This window comes from Symphalangus syndactylus, chromosome 5 (genome assembly GCF_028878055.3).
Source record: "Symphalangus syndactylus isolate Jambi chromosome 5, NHGRI_mSymSyn1-v2.1_pri, whole genome shotgun sequence".
NCBI lineage: Eukaryota > Metazoa > Chordata > Mammalia > Primates > Hylobatidae > Symphalangus > Symphalangus syndactylus.
The window spans coordinates 64876367-64897486 of NC_072427.2; the positions used below are offsets into that span (position 1 = coordinate 64876367).

The 21120-nt window shown below is 40.4% G+C and overlaps 1 protein-coding gene across 7 annotated transcripts in view; it reads left to right on the forward strand.

Moving 5' to 3' along the window:
- Positions 1-4107: 4107 nt before the first annotated feature.
- Positions 4108-21120, forward strand: part of EIF2AK4 (eukaryotic translation initiation factor 2 alpha kinase 4) — a 103879-nt gene continuing 86866 nt past the window's right edge. For 6 of the 7 annotated variants that reach the window (XM_063639084.1, XM_063639083.1, XM_063639085.1 and 3 more), the window contains exons 1-4: positions 4139-4364; positions 9536-9648; positions 13421-13523; positions 20754-20906. In XM_063639084.1, coding sequence (XP_063495154.1) covers positions 4221-4364; positions 9536-9648; positions 13421-13523; positions 20754-20906 — 513 coding nt within the window. In that variant the 5' untranslated portion in view covers positions 4139-4220. Of the gene's footprint in view, positions 4365-9535; positions 9649-13420; positions 13524-20753; positions 20907-21120 lie in introns of all 7 variants that reach the window. The other variant, XM_055278668.2, reaches the window with a different exon arrangement.

The following is a 21120-nucleotide window of genomic DNA, read 5'->3' on the forward strand; positions in this document are numbered from 1 at the left end:
TAAGGTATAATAGACATGTAACACATTGCATATATTTAAATTGTAAAGTTTGATAAGTTTTGATATATGCATAGACTTATGACATGATCACCACAATCAAAATAATGAATGTATACAGACATCACTCCCAAGAGTTTCTTCTTGTTCCTCTTTAATCCCTCCACCTGGCTCTTCTATGTCCTCCCTATCCCCAGGCAACCACTTATCTTCTTTCTGTTACCAAATTTGTATTTTTCAGAATTTTATATAAATGGAATTATGTAGTATGTACTCTATGTCTGCCTTCTTTCATTCAGCATAATTATTTTGAGTTTGTCTATGTTGTTGCTGTATCTATAATGTATTTCTTTTTATTGCTGAATAGTATTTATTGTATTGATATACCTCAATTTGTTTATACCTCAATATGTCCATCTTGTGTTGATGGGCATTTGATTTGTTTCCAGTTTGGGGATATTACAAATTAAGGTGCTATGAATATTTACATACAAGTCATTGTATGGACATATGCTTTTCTTTCTCTTGGGTAAATGCCTGGGATGGAATTGCTGTTTCATATAATAAGTATATGCTTAAGTTTTTAACTAAAATGGATGATAGGCCAAAAGGTAAAATCTAACACTGTCTAGATGAAGACATAGAAGAAAACCTTTTTGGCCTTGGGATAGGCAAATATTTCTTAGATATGACTAAAAAACATAATTCATGTAAGAAAAAAATGACAAATTAAATGTCCTCTAAAGTAAGAAACATGCTCTTTGAAATACAGTTAAGAGAATGAAAAAGCAAGCCCCAGACTGGGTGAATATTTTTGCCTGTCACATATCTGATAAAAGACATGTTCAGCCTGGCGCAGTGGCCCACACCTGTAATTCCAGCACTTTGGGAGGCTGAGGCGAGCAGATCACGAGGTCAGGAGTTCAAGACCATCCTGGCCAACATAGTGAAACCCCGTCACTACTAAAAATACAAAAATTAGCTGGGCGTGGTGGCATATGCCTGTAATCCCAGCTACTCAGGAGGCTGAGGCAGGAGAACTGCTTGAACGCGGGAGGCAGAGGTTGCAGTGAGCTGCGATCGCACCACTGTACTCCAGCCTGGGTGACAGAGCGAGATTCCATCTCAAAAAAAAAAAAAAAAGACATGTCCAGAATATATAAATATTTCTCAAAAGTTAATAAGAAAACAAAAACAAAATTTTTAAAATGCACCAAAGATGTGAACAAAAACAGAAGACAGAAGATATATGAATGGAAAATAATCACATGAAAAGATGCCAAACATCATTAATCATTAGGATAATGTAAGTTAAGACACACTGAGATACTACTTAGCACCAATTACTATGTTTAAGATTAAAAACATTACAATACCAATTACTGGCAAAGAGGTAGAACAACTGGAACTCCCATAAACTGATGGGAATATAAAATGGTACCACCACTTTGGGAAACACTTTGACAGTTTCTTATTTTTTTTTGCTTTGAACTTTGACTTTAAAATAATTTCCAACTTACATAAAATTTTCAAGAGTCATTCAAAGAGCTCTCATATATCCTTCACCTAAATTCTCCAATGTTCAACATTCTACATTTGATTTAGCATCATCTCTCTTCTTTTTCCTAAATCATTTGGGAGCTAACTGCATATTTAATACATCACTGCCCCCTTAATGCTGCACTGGAAATTTCCTAATAAGGAAGACACTTTACTACATGACAACAGTATAACAAAGTCAAGAAATCAACAGTGGTATAATACTGCCATATAATCCACAGACTCCTTTCAAATTTTGCTGTTTGTTTTAATTACATCTTTTATAGGTCCAGCATCCAGTATAGATTCTAATTTTACACAATGGAAATATTTGAACATAGATTAGGTATTAAATGATGCTAAGAAATTGTTAATTTTTTTTAAGAGACAAGGTCTTACTCTGTTGCCCAGATTGGAGTGCAGTGGTGCAATCATAGCTTACTGCAGCCTTGGACTCCTGGGCTCAAGCAATCCTCCCACTCAGCCTCCTGAGGGTGGGACTACATGTCACCTTGTCCAGCTAATTTTTTATTTTATTTTTTGTAGAGATGGGGCCTCGCTATGTTGCCTAGGCTGGTCTCAAACTCCTGGTCTCAAGTGATCCTCCATCTTATGCTGGGATTACAGGTGTGAGCCACTGTACCTGGCCAAATGGTTACATTTTTAGGGTATAAGGGTAGTAATATGTTATGTTGGTTCCTTTTCTAGTTAGAGATATATACTTAGGTATTTATTTTTTAAAATGATATGATTGAGACTTAAAAAAACACTCCTGAGGGATGGAGAGAAGAGATGAAATAAAATTGACAAAATATCTATAGTTGTTGAACCTGGATGATGAGTACAGAGGAGTTTACTTCTAAGTATGTTTGACATTTTCATAAATATAGGTTTAAAATTTTTTTTTAAAGACCAATAGAGAAATGGAATAATTTTAAGGATTAGAGTGCAATGGCCATATTTGCAATTTAGAAACATTACTCTGGCTGCAATAGGAAGAATAGCTTAATGTGGGGCAAGAATGAAGACAGTGACTAAGAGAGCTATTGAAGTAACCCACGGAATTGGTGACAGTAGCCTGAACTAAGTTAGTGGCAATGGGTTAGAGTGTAGTGGATGGACAGAAGAAGTGGTGACTATTTGGATGTGAGTTGAGAGAAAGGGAATTCAGAATCACACTCAGTTGGATGGTGCCATTTGCCTAGTCAGAGATCACTGGAGAAGGAACAGGTCTCCAGCAGAGGGAAGATGATGATTTAAATTGGCCTTGGGTCAAGCTAGTGCATTTGTGTTATCTGGCCAGAACTGAGTGGATAGATGGCAGCAAGGAATTTACACAATCATTATTTAGTGAACAGTGGAGGAGTAAGCAAGGTAGACAGAAGAAACGTCACTTAAACCTAACTTGGGTTAGTACAATAGGATTATTCTAAATGGACATGTAGCATTAGTAAGTTACTGACGATGAAGTGCAATAACAATGTCTGGGTAGGCAGACTATTTCATAAACTTGAAAAACGACGACTTGAGGCAGGATATAACACAAAGACTCCCTAAATTCACACTGAGTGAACTGGGAAGGGAACATAATTCTCTTCATGGGAAGGTAGCTCATAAAGATGCCTGAGTGGAAAGACAGTTTTCAGTTGAATTTGCAAGGTGGTAGTGGAGATCCCCAAAGCTGGGGAATGTAGGGACAGAGAACATAATGAGGGTGTTGAATCTGTGGCTCAGAGAATAAGTTTGGGGGTACTAAAGTGGGAGGAAGGACGGTGGGGGGGGGTCACAATTTTTACTCCCAGTAGTCTTGTTCTGGGAAGGTACAAGGTGAAACTAGAAGTGACTTCAGAACCCATCGACGTCTGCCCTTTAAGAGTTTCCTGGCCGGGCGCGGTGGCTCATGCCTGTAATCCCAGCACTTTGGGAGGCCGAGGTGGGCGGATCACAAGGTCAGGAGATCGAGAACATCTTGGCCAACATGGTGAAACACCATCTCTACTAAAAATAGAAAAATTTGCCGGGCGTGGTGGTGCTCGCCTGTAGTCCCAGCTACTCTGGAGGCTGAGGCAGGAGAATCGCGTGAACCCGGGAGGCGGAGGTTGCAGTGAGCCGAGATCGCGCCACTGCACTCCAGCCTGGGGAACAAGAGCCGAAACTCTGCCAAAAAAAAAAGTTTCCCGCACTAGCCATGCCAGGATGGAGAAGTTCCAGCAAGCACTTCTGTTAAAGATACTTGTTTCGTGAAAACTATACAATATGGCGTTTTCATTCCTATCTGTGTCATTCATTTCTTAGGTTCGTGGAGTTCCTTTGCTCCCCTTCCCCCAGCAGGATGTGGGCAAAGCTGTCCCCTTGCCTTCTTCCTTCGCCTGGGCTTCTGGAGCCTGCGGAGCTAGCGCCCGGCGCGGAGCCCCGCCCACGGCCAGTCCCGCGAGCCTAGCCCCGCCCGGCAGCGCCGAGCCCCGCCCACGAGCCCGTCTCCCGCGCGGAGTCCCGCCCACAGCCCGTCCCCGGAGCGGAACCCCGCCCACGAGCCCGTCCCAGCCCGGAGCCCCGCCCACGAGCCCGTTTCCAGCGCGGAGCCCCGCCCACAGCCCGTCCGCAGCGCGGAGCCCCGCCCCGCAGGCTGCCGGGGGCCCACCGCCGCCCAGGCAAGGCCGCCCTGCCTTGGGCGCAGCGCTGCCATGGCTGGGGGCCGTGGGGCCCCCGGGCGCGGTCCGGACGAGCCTCCGGAGAGCTACCCGCAACGACAGGACCACGAGCTACAGGCCCTGGAGGCCATCTACGGCGCGGACTTTCAAGACCTGCGGCCGGACGCTTGCGGACCGGTAGGAACGTGGCTTGTCAGGCCCAGGCTGGCGTGCCCTGGCCTCCCTGGGCCCTGGGCCAAAGCCCGGACACCTCCAGATTGGGCCGCCCCTTTAGGATCCTGCAGTCTTTTCATCCCTCAGGTTCCACCCATGCTCACTTTAGTCCTTGCACCTGCAGCTGGTCTCCAGAACCCCACCTAGGCCGAATTCTTCTACAGCCCTTTCCCCATGATTTCCCCAGAGGAATCCCCCTGGATTCCTCTCTCTTACCTGGCACTGCTTCTTATTCCTGCCTACATCCCATTACATAACTACCTCCTTCCAACCTTGTCCTTTTTCCACTCTGAAAGCTCTCGCGGATGATACAACAGCACATTCATACGCGCCCGTTGCTACTTTGTTCTGAGAACGCTTTTTGGGCGCTCGCACAGGCCTTACGTCCTCAATCAGAATTCTTAAGTCTCATTCATGCATTCAAATCTGCACGCCACATAATTCCAGCTGTACTCCCCAGGCATCCTCACTGTGTTTTCCGGTACGGAGGAACTTTCCATACCTCTGCACCTTCCTCTAAGACATTTAGCTCAGAATATAGCACACATTCATCTTAGCTGTAGTGGAGAGAGGGTTCTAGACTGAGTCTGGAGAAGGAGTGTCCAATCTTTTGGCTTCCCTGGGCCACACACAAAATACACTAACACTAACGAGAGCTGATGACCTAAAAAAAAAAAAATTCGCAAAAAAACTCAATGTTTTAAGAAAGTTTAGAAATGTGTGTTGGGCCACATTCAAAGTGGCCCATGGGCCTCGGGTTGGACCAGCTTGCTCTAGCTCTAGACCTTTTAAAATAGCATTTTGTTTAAAATATTATTTTGCCTTTTTGTCTGGAAATTAAGGCACGTTATAAAGTATTTATACTGACAGTTTTTTCCCCATCCTTGAAGAGTTGATCTACCAAACTATTTCTGAATATTATCATATTATCATTTAAAACATACTTCTAACTTCATCTGCCTTTTTTTTTTTTTTTTCCTCTTTTCGAGACAGGGTCTTGCTCTGTCGCCCAGGCTGGAGTGCAGGGGCATGATCACGGCTCACTGCAGCCTATTCTCAAGCAATCCTTCTGCCTCAGCCTGTCAAGTAGCTGGGACTACAGGCACATGCCACTACACTTGGTTAATTTTTTTAATTTTTTGTAGAGACAGAGTCTTGCTCTGTTGCCCCGGCTGGTATCAAGTTCCTGAGCTCATGCAATCCTCTCACCTTGGCCTCTGAAAGTGCTGGGATTACAGGTGTGGGCCACCGTGCCTGGCCTCTTCATCTGCTCTTAACTCTGGCATTTCACAATATCTGCTTTATCTACACATCCAGGATTTCCTCAAGAAATACCATCTTCTGGAGCTATCAGGGCAAAATATTCTCTCTCAAACTCAGGGTGCCTCTTCCTTCATTAAATACTTGTTTTAGGCATTAGGAATACAGCTGTGGGCAAAACAGACAAAAATCCTTGCCCTCAGGGAGCTTACTTTTCTAACGCTTAATAATATGAAGTTATTTTTAACCTGAAATAGTAAAAATATAAATTATTCCCCCTAACATGACAGAGAAGTTGGTGACTGGGCAACTTCTATGTTCCCAAACCTTGAGAATCAGGAAGTAGGCCCAAGAAGCAGCCAAAATAGGTGTCTCAAAGTGTACACGGGACTCAACACGAAGCCCCTAAGGCTTCATTCTGAACTAGTTTGTTTACTTTATACAAGCTTAGTTGTCTGCTCCTAGGGCTGCAGAAAAATGGAAGAGAAAAAGCAACTTCTTTTAGTTAGGGATATTGATAACCCCAAGAATTTATAGCTGGTGGCTTTCATAACAAGATGGAATACTAGACAAACCAAAGCAAAAACTATGGAAGGCAGGCAGAAGAATTTAAATAACTGTCTGTGGCCTATTGTACACAGGGCAAATGGCCTCAACACATTCATAGGCCTGGCAGGCAAATAATTGATGGACTCAAGGATGAATCAGAGTTTAGTCATTCAACAAGCACTTATTATCACCTGCTATTTGCCAGGGAAAAGTGATGCAAGTCCAAAATCCTTTATCCAAAACTCTTTATTGAGAGGAGTTTCTCTCTGTCGCCCAGGCTGGAGTGCGGTGGTGCAATCTCGGCTCACTGCAACCTCCACCTCCCAAGTTCAAGCGATTCTTGTGCCTCAGCCTCCCGAGCAGCTGGGATTACAGGTGCCCGCCTCCACACCTGGCTAATTTTTGTATTTTTAGTAGAGACAGAGTTTCATTATGTTGGGCAGGCTGGTCTCGAACTCCTGACCTCAAGTGATCCTCCCGCCTCGCCTCCCAAAGTGCTGGGATTACAGGTGTGAGCCACCATGCCCAGCCCTTTATCCAAGGATGGGTTTCAGAATTTAGAAGTTTCAGAATTTAGAAGTGCTTCTGTTCATGTTTATGTGTGCACATTCCACACATTACCTAATACCTTCCTCAGTGTCTGGGGCAGCATCGAAAATCAAACACAATGAAACATAGAAATACTCAAATTTCACACTGAACAGATAAACACTGTTACTAACCTCATGTCAGTTCAGGCTAAATTTGCTGCCAGTAAATTCAGATTAGATTTTTTTTTCAACTTCTTTTAGTGGGGATGTGCTGTAATATAAATTTCAGTTTAGTAGCATATGTATATCATTTATAAATAACATTTTGCGGTGCATGCTAAAAACTTTTGCATTTGTAAAAGTTTGGACACTGCTAGTTTAAAGTATCTATAATTTATAGATAGTTACAAATTACTAACGTATTTTGGCTAGCTTTCCACAACAGCAAAAGGTCTGCTCATTTATAATTTGATAGCTTTTGGAAACATCCCTCCAAAAAACTTCCTTCAATCCCTAGATCCCCCAGTAGTGTATGGTGGTGTTTGTTTTCCTTTATCTTCAACAATACTATATATGTTAGACTTTTTCATCTTTGCCACATAAATGAAACATATCTCATTTTAATTTTTATTTATTTATAAATTATCTAGAACACCTTTGTTTACAAACCATTGATTTTTCTTTTTCTGTGAACTGCTTATACTCTTTGGTTTATTTTTCCACTCTGTGGTCCATTTTGTTGTTTATGTGTAAGAGCTAAATATCTTAAGAAAATTAGCATTTTGGGTCATATAATGCATATATTTTTCTCCTAATCATATGCATTTATGTACGTAATTTATGTGATTTAAAAAATGTTGATACAGTCAAAATGACCTATTTTTTTGTTTTATGGTCCTTGTGGGGGTTTTTTCCCCCTCTGTTCCAATGTTACTAAAAACCAAATTCATCAAAGTTTACTTTTAACTTGTTCATGACTTCGTTTTTAAATTTTCATCAAATAAAGATATAAGTAGGTTTTTTTTTTAAGTTCTTCGTTCCATCGAAGTATGGGCCTAGGCCACCTCCCCGTATGCATCCCTCCTCCTCCAGCTAGGCAGCTAGACAAATATAGGCAATTGAATTTTTCAGTGTCTTCCACTCATTTGAAACGCCATTCCTACAAGCCCAGTGTCTGGTAAAACAAACAAAAAACTTTCAAAAATTGTTACTAATGAAATAATTCTCAAATGTATTTCCAGTCTCTTTTTTTCCTTGTCTGGAATGCTTGGTCTCTTGGCTTGTCTCAGCTTCAATGCTACATCCTCAGATAGTTCTTCTTTGATAACCACATTTAAGTATATACCCTCACACCCCAAGTCATTTGCTAAGGAGAACACCACGTCATCTCTTCAATGGCACTCTCTAAACTTGTACTTATGTGTTTATTGTGTTTGTTTTCCCCCATCAGACTGAAGTTCCATGAGAGCTGGAACCATATTTGTGTTCTTACCTTCGTGGACTAAGCACGGTGCCTGACACAGAGTCAGTGCTTAACAAATGTGGGTGATGGATGTGTGATGGGTGAATGAGTGGATGAAAGGCCTGTGGACCAAAGAGTGCTTAACCCTCCCCAGGACCACATTCGCAGAATTATGCTTTATGGAAGGACCCACACATTTATCAAGGATTATTATAAAGCCATATAAGAACTGATCTTACAAATTTTGTACACATAGTAGAAGAGTACAGTGTTTATTATATGGTACCCCTTGTAAGGTTCACGTTATAAATTTCTGTTAGAATTTAGTATTGCTGAGTACTTTGCTTCTGTAAAATAATTTTTAGGCTTTCTCTTTTCTGATGATACCATGTTTCTCTTTTTGCCCTGCCTGCCAGGACATTCAGAGAAAAAAATCAAGGCTCAATCCCAGCAACTTAGGATGGCATAATAAAAGAGTGGCTTATGGGAGAAGACAGGGTTTGGAGTCAAGGCTGGGTTTGAATCCCAGCTCTGTCCCTTTGTATCTGTAGGCAAGAATGTAAAACTCCCTGAGCCCGAGCTTCTGTATCTGTAAAATGGAGATGGCACCTGCCTTGCAAAGTTGGTAAGGTGCCTGGACCATGGGAGCGCTCAGCCGTTGTTTTTTCTCTCAGACTCCCCTTTTTCATTATATACATATAATATGAACTACTTCAAATCCACTTTGGAAAAAGTATCTAAATTGAAGAACAAGGGTATTTGGTGATTTGGTGAAAAGCAGTTGATTGAAAACACATGCAATTCTCTCATTGTCAAGAGTTTTCATTTGTTAGTATCTCAGTATTCAGATCTCAATTCAAATCTCCCCTGCTCGCAGAGTCCTTCCCCGACCTACCTGTCCAGATATCTTCTCCTCGCCCTCCACTATGTCCCTCTACTCTGCTTTGATTTCTTTACAGCACTCATCACTATTTGAAATCACTCATCTTCTAGTTTGTATCAGCTGGTTGGGACTGTGTCTGTCTAAATTTACTCCTGCACTCCCAGCTTCCAGGAGAGCACCCAGGCATAATAACTCGATAACATCTGAACAAATGGAAGCTGAGTGGAACATTGTGGTTCATTCCTTGGATAACTTAAAAAAGGAAAATGCATTTTCTCTGGCTCAGGTTTTGTTTTTAAATCATGCTTTTGGAAAATATGCCAGATTATCTATGTAAAATATAATTACAAATATTTTTAAAGTAGAACTTTTGATCTAAAATGACCATCTTAATCATTAATGATTGGCTCCACAGCTATGAAAAAAATTTGTTTTGTTTTTCCTTTTTTAGGTCAAAGAGCCCCCTGAAATCAATTTAGTTTTGTACCCTCAAGGCCTAACTGGTGAAGAAGTATATGTAAAAGTGGATTTGAGGGTTAAATGCCCACCTACCTATCCAGATGTGTGAGTACATTTATAAATAGCTTTGACGTGGTTTCAGTTTTCTGTTTTGACAACATAGAAACAGATTGAAATTAGTAGTATTTTCTCCTTCCTGCTTCCATTCCACATAAAATTTCATTTCCTATATTTCAACAAAACTACATCAGCAATAGATGTTTTCATGAAACCTGTCTCATTTTAAGCCTGTTCGTAGTAATAGAATTGTCACTACAGATACTTATATTTGCCCAATGACTATTTTGCTTCCTCTGATGTGTTAGCTTTATTTATTTCTTCATAAGTTAGGAAGAGGAAAAATTTGGAAGAAAACAATAAAGGCATGGTGACTGTTGAAAGCACTTGCATAGTTAGAGTGTGGCTGGTATTAGAAATTCAGCAAGTCTGTGCCTGAGATGACCTTTCGCTGCCTAGAGTGAGGGAGAGTATTTGGAGCTGTCCTGCCTCTCAGTGGGGCACTGCTGGCGAGTGTCCATCGTGCAGGGCTGTGCTGTGCACTGCAGTACGTTTAGCATCCCTGGCCCCCACCTACCAATGCCACGAGTGTCCTCCAGGCATTGAAACAACCAAATAACCTACATATTTCCAAACTCCCTCTGAAGGTGATGTTACCTCTGGTTGAGAATCACTAGTTAGAGCCAAAGTGTTAGCCATCAGCACTTAAGCATGTCTATTTGGTGTAATCTTTCCCCACACATCCCACATGGAAAGGCAGGTTGGCCTGGATGGGGTTAAGTAGTTTGAACTTATTGTATGGGGAACCAGTGAAGGTTTTTGAGATGGAAAGGGACAAGTAAAAGGAAACTCTGCTTTATACAGTGGGTGGTAAATTTATGGAATTTATTATTCTAAGAAGTGATGGGGAGGATATGAAAAGACAGATAGGTCAAAATTGAGCTCCTTGAAGTCAGTAACCATTCTTGGCCCCCAAAACTGTCCTGAGAGTATTAGAGTAGGTATACTATACATACTATATTCGTTAACTAAACATTAATTATAAAACATTAATGATAAAAGATAATTAAAAATTTATGAAAGGAAATTAAGACAGTGCCTCTCTAGGTTTTTTTTTCCTGACACCAAATACATGATGCCTTTCCTGATACCATGTGGGTGTCCAGTAGTTCAGTTCAATTCTGACACTATCTGTAGTTAGCAAAGACCCCACAGATTAAGGACTCAGTTCTACAAGATTGCCTCCATTTCTGACACTAGTTGCAAGTCCCAGTACTTCTGATCATTTATAGCCAGTATTTATAACTGGCTATAAATTTAGGGGTTTCCACCACCCCCTCCTAAGTTGCGATAATTGCTAGAATGCGTCACAGAACTCAGTTTCTGTGAGTTACATTTACCAGTTTGTCATAAAGGATATGGCTCCAGAATAGCCACATGGAAGAATTATGAAGGGTAAGGTGTGTGGGAAGAGGCACAGAGCTCCCATACCCTCGCTAGGCATGGCACCCTCCCAGCACCTCCCTGTGTTCTTCAACCAAGAATCTCCCTGAACCCTGTCGTTTAGGGGTTTTTATGGAGGTTTCATTATGTAGAGATGATTGATTAATTTTATTAATCTTTGGCCACTGGTGATTGAACTTGATCTTCAGCCCCCTATTCCTACCCAAAGATTTAGGATGGGGCTGAAATTTCTCACCCTGTAATCAAGGCTTGGTTTTTCTGGTGACCAGTCCTGATCCTGAAGCTATCCAGGTACTGACCAGAGTTCCCTCATGAGCACTAACTCCGGTATGGTTGGAAGGGGTTTGTTATGAAAAACATAAGATGCTTTTCTCACCCCTGTTGCTCAGGAAATTCCAAGGGTGATAGGATCTCTGTGCCAGGAACAGGGGTCAAAGATCAAATATATATTTTTTTATTAAACCATAGCCTCAAGAATTCAAAGTGTTTATTCTTGAAAAATCAAAATAAATAAAAAGTTATGTGCTATAATGTTATACATATATAAGTGCTAAAATATTAATTATAGCATTATTTGTGAAAGTAGAGAAATTGGAAGCAATCTAAATGTCAAACACTAGAGCGAGGTTTCTCCACCTTGGCACTACTGACATGTTGGCAGATAACTCTTTGTTGTGGGGGCCTTCCTGGGCATCGTGGGATATTTAGTAGCATCCCTGACCTCTGTCTGCTAGATATCGGGAGTACATTTCTCCCCAGGTTGTGGCAACCAAAAAAAGTCTCCAAATGTTGACAGATATCCCCTGGGCCAAAATCACCCCTGGTCAAGAATCATGGCACTAGATAAGTGTTCAGGTAAATCTTAATGTGTCCACTTGATAAAAATATTATGGGATGATTGTTTTTAACATGGAAATGCTTATAAAAAGTTAAAAAGCAAACATAATATCAGCTACATAAACTATGAATTATATGGCAAGGAAATAAAGAGAACATTAGAATTGTTTTTGAAGTTTAATTAGCATCATTGATGAATTTTTCACCATTCTGTTAATATGGCTATATTATGATTATTTATTTTTTAAATTATGACAAAAAGCTTAATTTGGGGCAATATTCTTATCCTTTTGAATATGGTACAGGAAAACATTGCTTTTCTGCAGAATATTCCTGGATATCACTGTGAGAGAGAGACTCCCGGGTTAGATTCTGGAATTCTGGAAATTTCAGCCCCATCCCAGACCTTTGGGGAGGAATTCTAGAAATTTCAGCCCCATCTCAGCTCTTTGGGGAGGAATCTAACCCAGGATTCCATACATAGACGCAGGACTGTATGGTTTGTTTTTGTATTCTTTCCCTCATATAGACTACTTTCTCTCAGATTTCTATCTATAGAAATAGGTAATGATCATAGCACCCTATCATACTGCCGCATTGAGAGAATGCATAGATAAGTGCATACTCAAGACTTCATGGGGTTAAATGCCATGAATTACTCAGAAATGCTTGGTAAAAAAGTGATGAGTCATCATCTCTTCAGTAAAATTAAGTAACTCCTATTTAATCTCAGAGAGTTGTTATTGGATATTTATTGGTTGGTAATAAAATGAAACCCGAGGGCTGGTTGTGTAATGTCCTTGAGTTGAAAATGTTGACTTAGATGAGCTCTAGGCAGAGTTGCAGAGAGTGTGCATGACTAGATGTATTTATACACAAGAAGTGAGCATTTCCACCTTGTTTTGATCAGAATGAGTGATTGGGATGCAGCAGTGTGTTGTGGAAATGCTAGAGGGATCACCAGGGCTCCATCTCACCTAGTTATTCTTGTCCTGCTTTATGCTAGAGCGCACCTGAGTGCAGAGCACTTGGCCTTGCCAGTGAGCTGTCAGAGCTAGGTTAATTCTCATTGGCCGCAAGCTAGGGTGGAGAATTACCATACACCGGAGCACACGGTTAAGTTACTAGGCTAGAGTCAGCCGCAGAACTGGAATGATTTGTTTTGTTTTGTTTTGTTTTTAAGGCGAAGAACTCAGACTTAGGGATCCAGGGCAAATCATAGGAAATAAATAGTAATTGATGTTGGGAAATTTTAATCAGATTGTAAAGCTGAAATTAGATACAGGGGTCAAGCCCAGTAAGTCTGACAGCCCAGACAGAAGGCTTTGGCCAGCCCACTTCTTCCCTGTAGGATGCAGGTGACTCCACTGTGTCAACTGGAGTTGTAGGGATATGGTTGAAGTCCCTTTGAGATTTAGGGCCTCGGGCCCAGAGTGCTTTCAATTTAGCAAATATTAATGCAAGCAGGCTATACTTTCTGGAGTAACTCTTTTTTTTTTTTTTTTTTTGCCTTTTCCAGAGTTCCTGAAATAGAGTTAAAAAATGCCAAAGGTCTATCAAATGAAAGTGTCAATTTATTAAAATCTCGCCTAGAAGAACTGGCCAAGAAACACTGTGGGGAGGTAAGATTTGTTAAACTGGAATTAAAAGAAGACAGTAAACTTCCCCATTGCACCTCAAATCCAATTTTGAGTAGCATGTTTTGTGTTTTATTGGTTCTACAAAAGGGAACATTGTGATTTTTATTTATTTAATAGGATTAATGAAATTTGTAGTCTATAGATGGTACTATTGATGCTGAAGAATGTTTCTGAAAACTGCTGGGCATGGTGGCTCACACTTGTAATTCCAGCACTTTGGGAGGCTGAGGTGGGAGGATCACTTGAGCCCAGAAGTTTGAGACCAGCCTGAGCAAAATGGCGAGCTCCTGTCTCTAAAAACATTCACTGGGTGTGGTGGTGTATGCCTATAGTGCAAGCTACTCAGGAGGCTGAGGTGGGAGAATTGTGTGAGCCCAGGAGTTTGAGGTTACCATGAGCCATGATCACACTCCTTCACTCCAGCCTGGGCCATAGAGCAAGACCCTCTCTTAAAAAAAACAAAAAAAAAAAAAAAAAAGAATTTTTCTGAAAACAGTTGATGTGAACACAGCCATACTTTTTGTACACTTTGGATCTGGCATCATGACTTGATCTTGACTTGAACCTTTTTGTTGGAAAATGTGGCAGACAAGCAATTTCTGACCACCTCTCCCCTTTGCATATCAGAGGAATTTGTTGTTTTCTTTCTCAATAATTAGAGACACATTCTACTCCTTCAATGTCTGTCATATACCTAAGCATTTACACTGAGTGCAGTACTCATTCTTTTTTAATCTTCTGAACATTAGGATCTACATATGAGTTCTCTCTTGGGTGGCACAACTCTCTGTGGAAGGCAAGACTAAGCGTCTTCTGGAGGCAGAGTATGACTGTGCTTTCCTTAGGCCAGACCAATTCCCTCGAAGTATAATGCTTCTTTGCCTCACTTTTGTGTAAAATCACTCAGTGTTTTTGCCTGGCAGCTTATGCTTAACAATCCCTCTATGTGAACACTGAGAAGAGGTGCCCTGGGCTTCCATGTCTATTTAAGACTTTTATTAGAGATAACCAAAGACGACCATTCACCTCACAGAAAGTAACTGGACAGATTTTTACTTGCTTTTCATAACACAATGAGTCATAGTACAGTCCATGGAATGCCTTTTAGCTGTAAAAATTGTGTCTATTTAAGTTGCTGCTTCCAAGAACTTCAGTGATAGATGAGATTTAGAAAGCGAATGTAGAACGGCCTGGATAAAAAACTAGGCCTTGGGAATGATTCCAAAGTTCTTTCTAGTATAAGGGGACTCCAGTGTCTAACTGAAAAGTAATGTGAAGTTATATGGAAAATGCAGCTATGGAGAAACCTCTGGTTTCTTGGATTTTTGATTTGTGATTTAATTTTTTTTTGTGTGTGTGAGAGACAAAGTCTCACCATCTTGCCCAGGCTGGTCCCAAACTCCTGGCTCAAGCAATCTTCCTACCTCGGCCTCCCAAAGTGCTAGGATTACAGGCCCGAGCCACCACACTCAGCCTGATTTAAATTTTTATTTTGAGATAATTATATATTTATATATACCTCTTACCCAGTTTGCCCCAACAGTAACAGTTTGCTGCACTGTAGTACAATGTGATAACCAGGATATTGACATTGATACAATCCAGATACAGAATAGTGTTCTCACCACAAGGATCTCTCATGTTGCCCTTCTGCAGCCACCCCCTAAACTCCACCCTCTCCACATCTGCATTGCTCCTTGAGTCCTAAGGCCCTAGCCAGTTTGCCTTCTACTCTTTACCTTTCAGGGTCATCTTACACTTGTTTTATATGTAATGTCTGGGGTTTTTTAGTTGTATTTGGTAGGAGGAATAGGAAAAAGTAGGTATACTCCATCTTCCCAGAAGTGGAAGTCCTGATTTGTGATTTTTAATATTTACTATGTTCACAGTAATTAGTAAGAGTACTATGCCTTTCCTGTCAGTTCACTACAGCTTCCTTTTGTGAAGGGAACATGTCCTGATTATTAAAAGAGGCAGAAACTGTTAAAGATATACTAGTTTTGTATACCAATGTTTATAGCAGCATTATTCACAAAAACCAAAAGGTGGAAACAACCCTGTGTCCATTGACAGGTGAATGGATAAACAAAATGTGGTATATACATATAAGGGAATATTATTCAACCTTAATAAGGAAGGAGGTTCTGACACATGCTACAAAATGAATGAAACTTGAGGACATTATGCTAAGTGAAAGAAGCTGGTAACAAAAAGACAAATACTATATGCTTCCACTTACGTGAGGTACCTTGAATAGTCAAGTTCACAGAGGCAGAAAGTAGAACGGTGGTTGCTAGGAGCTGTGGGGAGGGGAGAATGGAAAGTTATTTAATGAGTACAGTTTAAGAAGAAGAAAAAGTTCTGGAAATGGATGATGGAGATGGTTGTGCAACAATGTGAATGTACTTAATGCTACTAAACATGCATTTAATGGTTAAAATAGTAAATATGCTGTGTACATTTTGCCACAGTTTAAAAAACACAGGCATACCTCTAATTGTGTTTTACTTTATTACATTTCACAGATTATTGTGTTTTTTTTACAAATGGAATATTTGTGGCAACCCTGCATTAAGCAAGTCTATCAGTGTCATTTTTCCAAACAGCATGTGCTCACTTCATGTCTCTGTGTCACATCTTGGTAGTTTTCACAATGTTTCAACTTTTTCATTATTATTATATCTGTTTTGATGATCTGTTATCAATGATCTTTGATGTTACTATTGTAATTGTTTGGGGCACCACAGACTGTGCCCATGTAAGACAGCAAAGTTAATTGATCAATGTTGTGTATGTTGTAACTACTGACCAGCCATTCCCGTCTCTCCCTCCCTCTCTTCTTGGGCCTCCCTATTCCCTGAGACACAGCAATATTGATGTTAGGCCAATTAATAACCGTACAATAGGCCGGGCACGGTGGCTCACGCTTGTAATCCCATCACTTTGGGAGGCCGAGGCGGGCGGATCACGAGGTCAGGAGATCGAGACCACGGTGAAACCCCGTCTCTACTAAAAAATACAAAAAATTAGCCGGGCGTGGTGGCGGGTGCCTGTAGTCCCAGCTACTCGGAGAGGCTGAGGCAGGAGAATGGCGTGAACCCAGGAGGCGGAGCTTGCAGTGAGCCGAGATTGTGCCACTGCACTCCAGCCTGGGCGACAGAGCAAGACTCCGTCTCAAAAAAAAAAAAAAAAAACCATACAATAGCCTTAAATGTTCAAATAAAAGGAAGAGTTGCATGTCTAGCTTTAAATCAAAAGCTAGAAATGATGAAGTTTAGTGAGGAAGGCTGTTGAAATCCAAGATAGGCCAAAAGGCCTCTTACACTAAACAGTTAGCCAAGTTATGAATGCAAAGGGAAAGTTCTTGAAGGAAAATAAAAGTGCTACTCCAGTGAACACATGAATGATAAGAAAGCAAAACAGCCTTATTGCTAATATGGAGAAAGTTTTAGTGGTCTGGAAAGAAGATCAAATTAGCCACCACATTCCCTTACACCAAAGCATAATCCAGATCAAGGCCCTAACTCTCTTCAATTCTGTGAATGCTGAGAAGAGATGAGGGAGCTGCAGAAGAAAAGTTAAAAGGTAGCAGAGATTGGTTCATCAGGTTTAAGGAAAGAAGCCATCTTCATAACGTAAAAGTGCAAGGTGAAGCAGCATGTGCTCATGAGGAAGCTTCAGCAAGTTATCCAGAAAATCTAAGATAATTGATGAAGGTAGCTACAGATTTTCAATGTAGGTGCAACAGTCTTATATGGAAGAAGGTACCATCTAGGATTTTCACAGCTAGAGAGGAGAAGTCAATGTGTGGCTTCAAAGCCTTATGAAAAGACAGACTGACTCGCTTGTTAGGAGCTAATACAGCTGCTGACTTTTCAAAAGTTGAGGCCAGTGCTCACTTACCATGCCCAAAGTTCTAGGACCCTTAAGAATTATCCTAAATCTCCTTTGCCTGTGCTCTATAAATGGAAAGGCAAATGCTGTATGATGGCATATCTGTTACAGCAGGGTTTACTGAGTATTTTAAGACCATTGTTGAGACCTGCTGCCCTGAAAAAAAAGATTCCCTTTAAAATATTATTGCTCATTGACAGTGCACCTAGTCACCCAAGAACTCTGATGGAGATATACAAGGAGATTAATGTTGTTTTCATGCCTCTTAACACAGCATCCATTCTGCAGCCCACGGATAAAGGAATAATTTTGACTTTCAAGTGTTATTATTTAAGAAATACACTTTAAAAGCTTACAGCAGCCATAGATAGTGATTCATTTGATCTGATGTATCTTAGCAAAGTAAATGGAAAACCTTCTGGAAAGGATTCACCATTCCAAATGCCATTAAATACATGATTCATGGAAGGGGGTCAAAATATCGACATGAACAGGAGTTTGGAATATGATTCTGACCCTCATGGATGACTTTGAGGGGTTCAAGACTTCACTGGAAGAAGTAACTGCAGAAGTGATGGAAATATCAAGAGGTCTATTACTAGAATTAAAAGTGGAGCCTGAAGATGTGACTGAATTGCTGCAACCTCATGATAAAACTTTAACAGATAATTAGTTGCCTCTGATAGATGAGGAGAGAAAGTGGTTTCTTGAGTGGTTCCTGAAGATGCCGTGAACATTGTTGAAATGACAATCGAGCATTTAGAATATTTCATAAACTTTGTTTTGAAGCAGCAGCAGGGTTGAAGAGGTTTGACCCCAACTTTGAAACAAGTTCAGCTGTGACTCAAAGGCTATCAAACAGCACTGAATGCTGCAGAGAAATCTTCCATGAAAGGAAGAGTCAATCGATGCAGCAACTTCATTGTTGTCTTCTTTTAAGAAATTGCCGCAACCACCCCAGCCTTCACCAGCCACCACCCCGATCAGTCAGCAGCCATCATCAAGACAAAACCCTCTGTCTGCAAAAAGATTATGACGTACTGAAGGTTTGGATGATCATTAGCATTTTTTAGCAATAAAGTATTTTAAAATTAAGGTATATACATTGATTTCTACAGACATAATGCTATTTCACACTTAATAGACTACCGTATAGTGTAAAGATAACTTTTATATGCACTGGGAAACCAAAACCTTTGTGTGACTCGCTTTATTGTGACATTTGCTTTACTGAAGTGGTCTGGAACTGAACCTGCCATGTCTCAGAGGGCCGCCTGTGCTAGCGTTCATCTGAGTCATCGTCATATAATGAGATTTGAATGGGCGTTAAACATGGGAAGGCACTGTGCAAATCACTCTTCTTGTTTACCTAAAATTTGTTTCCATTAAGTCTGGAGTACTGGAAAGTCTAAAATAGACATAATTCTAAAAAAACTTTTTTTATTTTCAAGTAAAATAGAGTATAATTAGGTACTAAAGCATGGCATAGGATTCATTGTGGTATGGCATTCACTGATACTTGCCTTTTAAAACTAGGAGTCATTTAATTATTTGAATGGAAATAAGTACTCAAAAACAGCTTGTTCTTAAGCACTTCCAATTGCTTATGAATGATTTTTAATCTATACACAGCTCTTTGTCATGTAAAAGTAAACTTAAGTATACTCTATTTTTTCAAATTTGTAAAGCCAAAGTTTATTTTTTTATTAATTTATTCAACAAATATTTGTCTGTATACCATGTATCAAGTGCTATTCCAGCACTGGGAAAACCACAGTGAGCAAACCACACTGTGGGCTACACTGGGAAGGGAACAGACAGAAGGCAGTCAAATAACTGCACAACCAATCAGGCAGTTATAAGTGCCATGAAGAAAATCAGGGTGAGGGGTCTAGAGAGTGTGACAGTGGAGTGGCTGTTCTTTACAAGGCGTTCAGGAGAGGCCTCCAAGACTTGAGCAGAGGTCTGAGGGAGGCCAGTGAGCCCTGTAGCACCAGCGGAGTAGGAGGCAAGAGTCAGTTTGGAAAGTAGTTCTTTTCATCCAGTCTTAGAAGGTTTATCAGATTGATTTGTACAGAAAACTCTAGTAAAGTAAATAGAACAGCAAAAGAAAAACCCTCCACAGCTTGGCCCCTGCCTCCTTTTTGGTTTAGAAGTGGTTTCTCTTTGACATGATAGAAATTGCCTACTTTCCCCAGCTTTCCTTAGAAGAGCTTTTCTTAGAATAATCTGCCTCTTAGACTGTAGACTAGTGTTTCTGACTCTAAAGTGAAATATATCCAGTAAATGCCACAGCTTCAGGTGTAAGAAAAAATGCATTAACATCACCCAACAAGAGCTGTGCTTTCTTTGCATTTGCTCCCTGAGAGAAAGGCAAGATACCAAATGAACTAACTTTATATTTTTGTGTACAATGACTTCTATTATTGTTTACCACCCTGTTAAGGCCCTTTACAAACGGTTTCAAACATATAATGAAAATAAGAATTTTAAAATTGCTTTATTGTAACTGAGAAAAAAAATCTCAATGTTATGTTCCTCATCTGCCAAAGGATTGGCACTCTTTACCTCTTTGGGGTTGGGTAACCAGTCGGGGAGGGTCTCAGAAACCTTTGTTCTATTGATTTATCAATCCAAGTATGACTTATGTCTCCTGCAGGTAAGGGAAAGGGGCTTCCTGTGTTCACATAAAGAATGTGTGAAAGGGAGACCTTTTTCTTCCACATTCTATCTGTGACTGCTTCTCTAAGTGGAAATAAAATACTTTCTAAGTATTTATCAGCTTCTTATTGATCAGTTACTAACAAGGAGATAATGAGGCCTTTAAATATTTGCCTCTGTACTCCCAACAGAATATTTTCAGTATGTTGGGTAGACAGATAAAGCTCTGATGTTAGCAATGAGTATTCTTTGCCCAACTCTCATTATGTAGACAGGTTTTCTAGTTGGGAAGATAGCTTTTACTTTCATGCAGTCTTACATGTTTTATCAGATTTATTTCTAAAGAAAAATATTTTATTGGATTTATTATAGAGAAAATGCCAGTAAGTTGAATAGGTCTGTAAAAGAAAAGTGAAGCTTTTTATTTACCTAGGTAATGATCTGTCTTGACAATAACACAATGCAATGGGCCCTTTAAAAGCTTTTTCCTGCTATGATTCTATCGTATACCGAATTCAGAATATGTCATATCAAAATGAATAATGACATTCTAAGTGGGCCTCTGACTGCTGATTTGCTTTCCTGTTCTGTAGCCTCTCCTGTTTGGGCCTTCCCATTATTTGATCATTTGTGGTTGATTTTTGTTTACATGTTTAGGTGATGATCTTTGAACTGGCTTACCACGTGCAGTCATTTCTCAGCGAGCATAACAAGCCCCCTCCCAAGTCTTTTCATGAAGAAATGCTGGAAAGGCAGGCTCAGGAGGAGCAGCAGAGGCTGTTGGAGGCCAAGCGGAAAGAAGAGCAGGAGGTGAGATGCTCTTGTCGATGTCTGTGTGCATGGCCAGCCTGGAGGATTGCAAACTACTGTAGGTTTTATCGGTCTCTGCCTACAAACTTATCTTTAAGTTTTGCTCACCCTTTGATTCAAGAAAGGTAGACACATGTGAGAGTATGAAAAATATGAGTGATTCCATCCTGACACATATCAGTACTGCCCCTTAGAGCCCTCAGTCCAGGTCTTA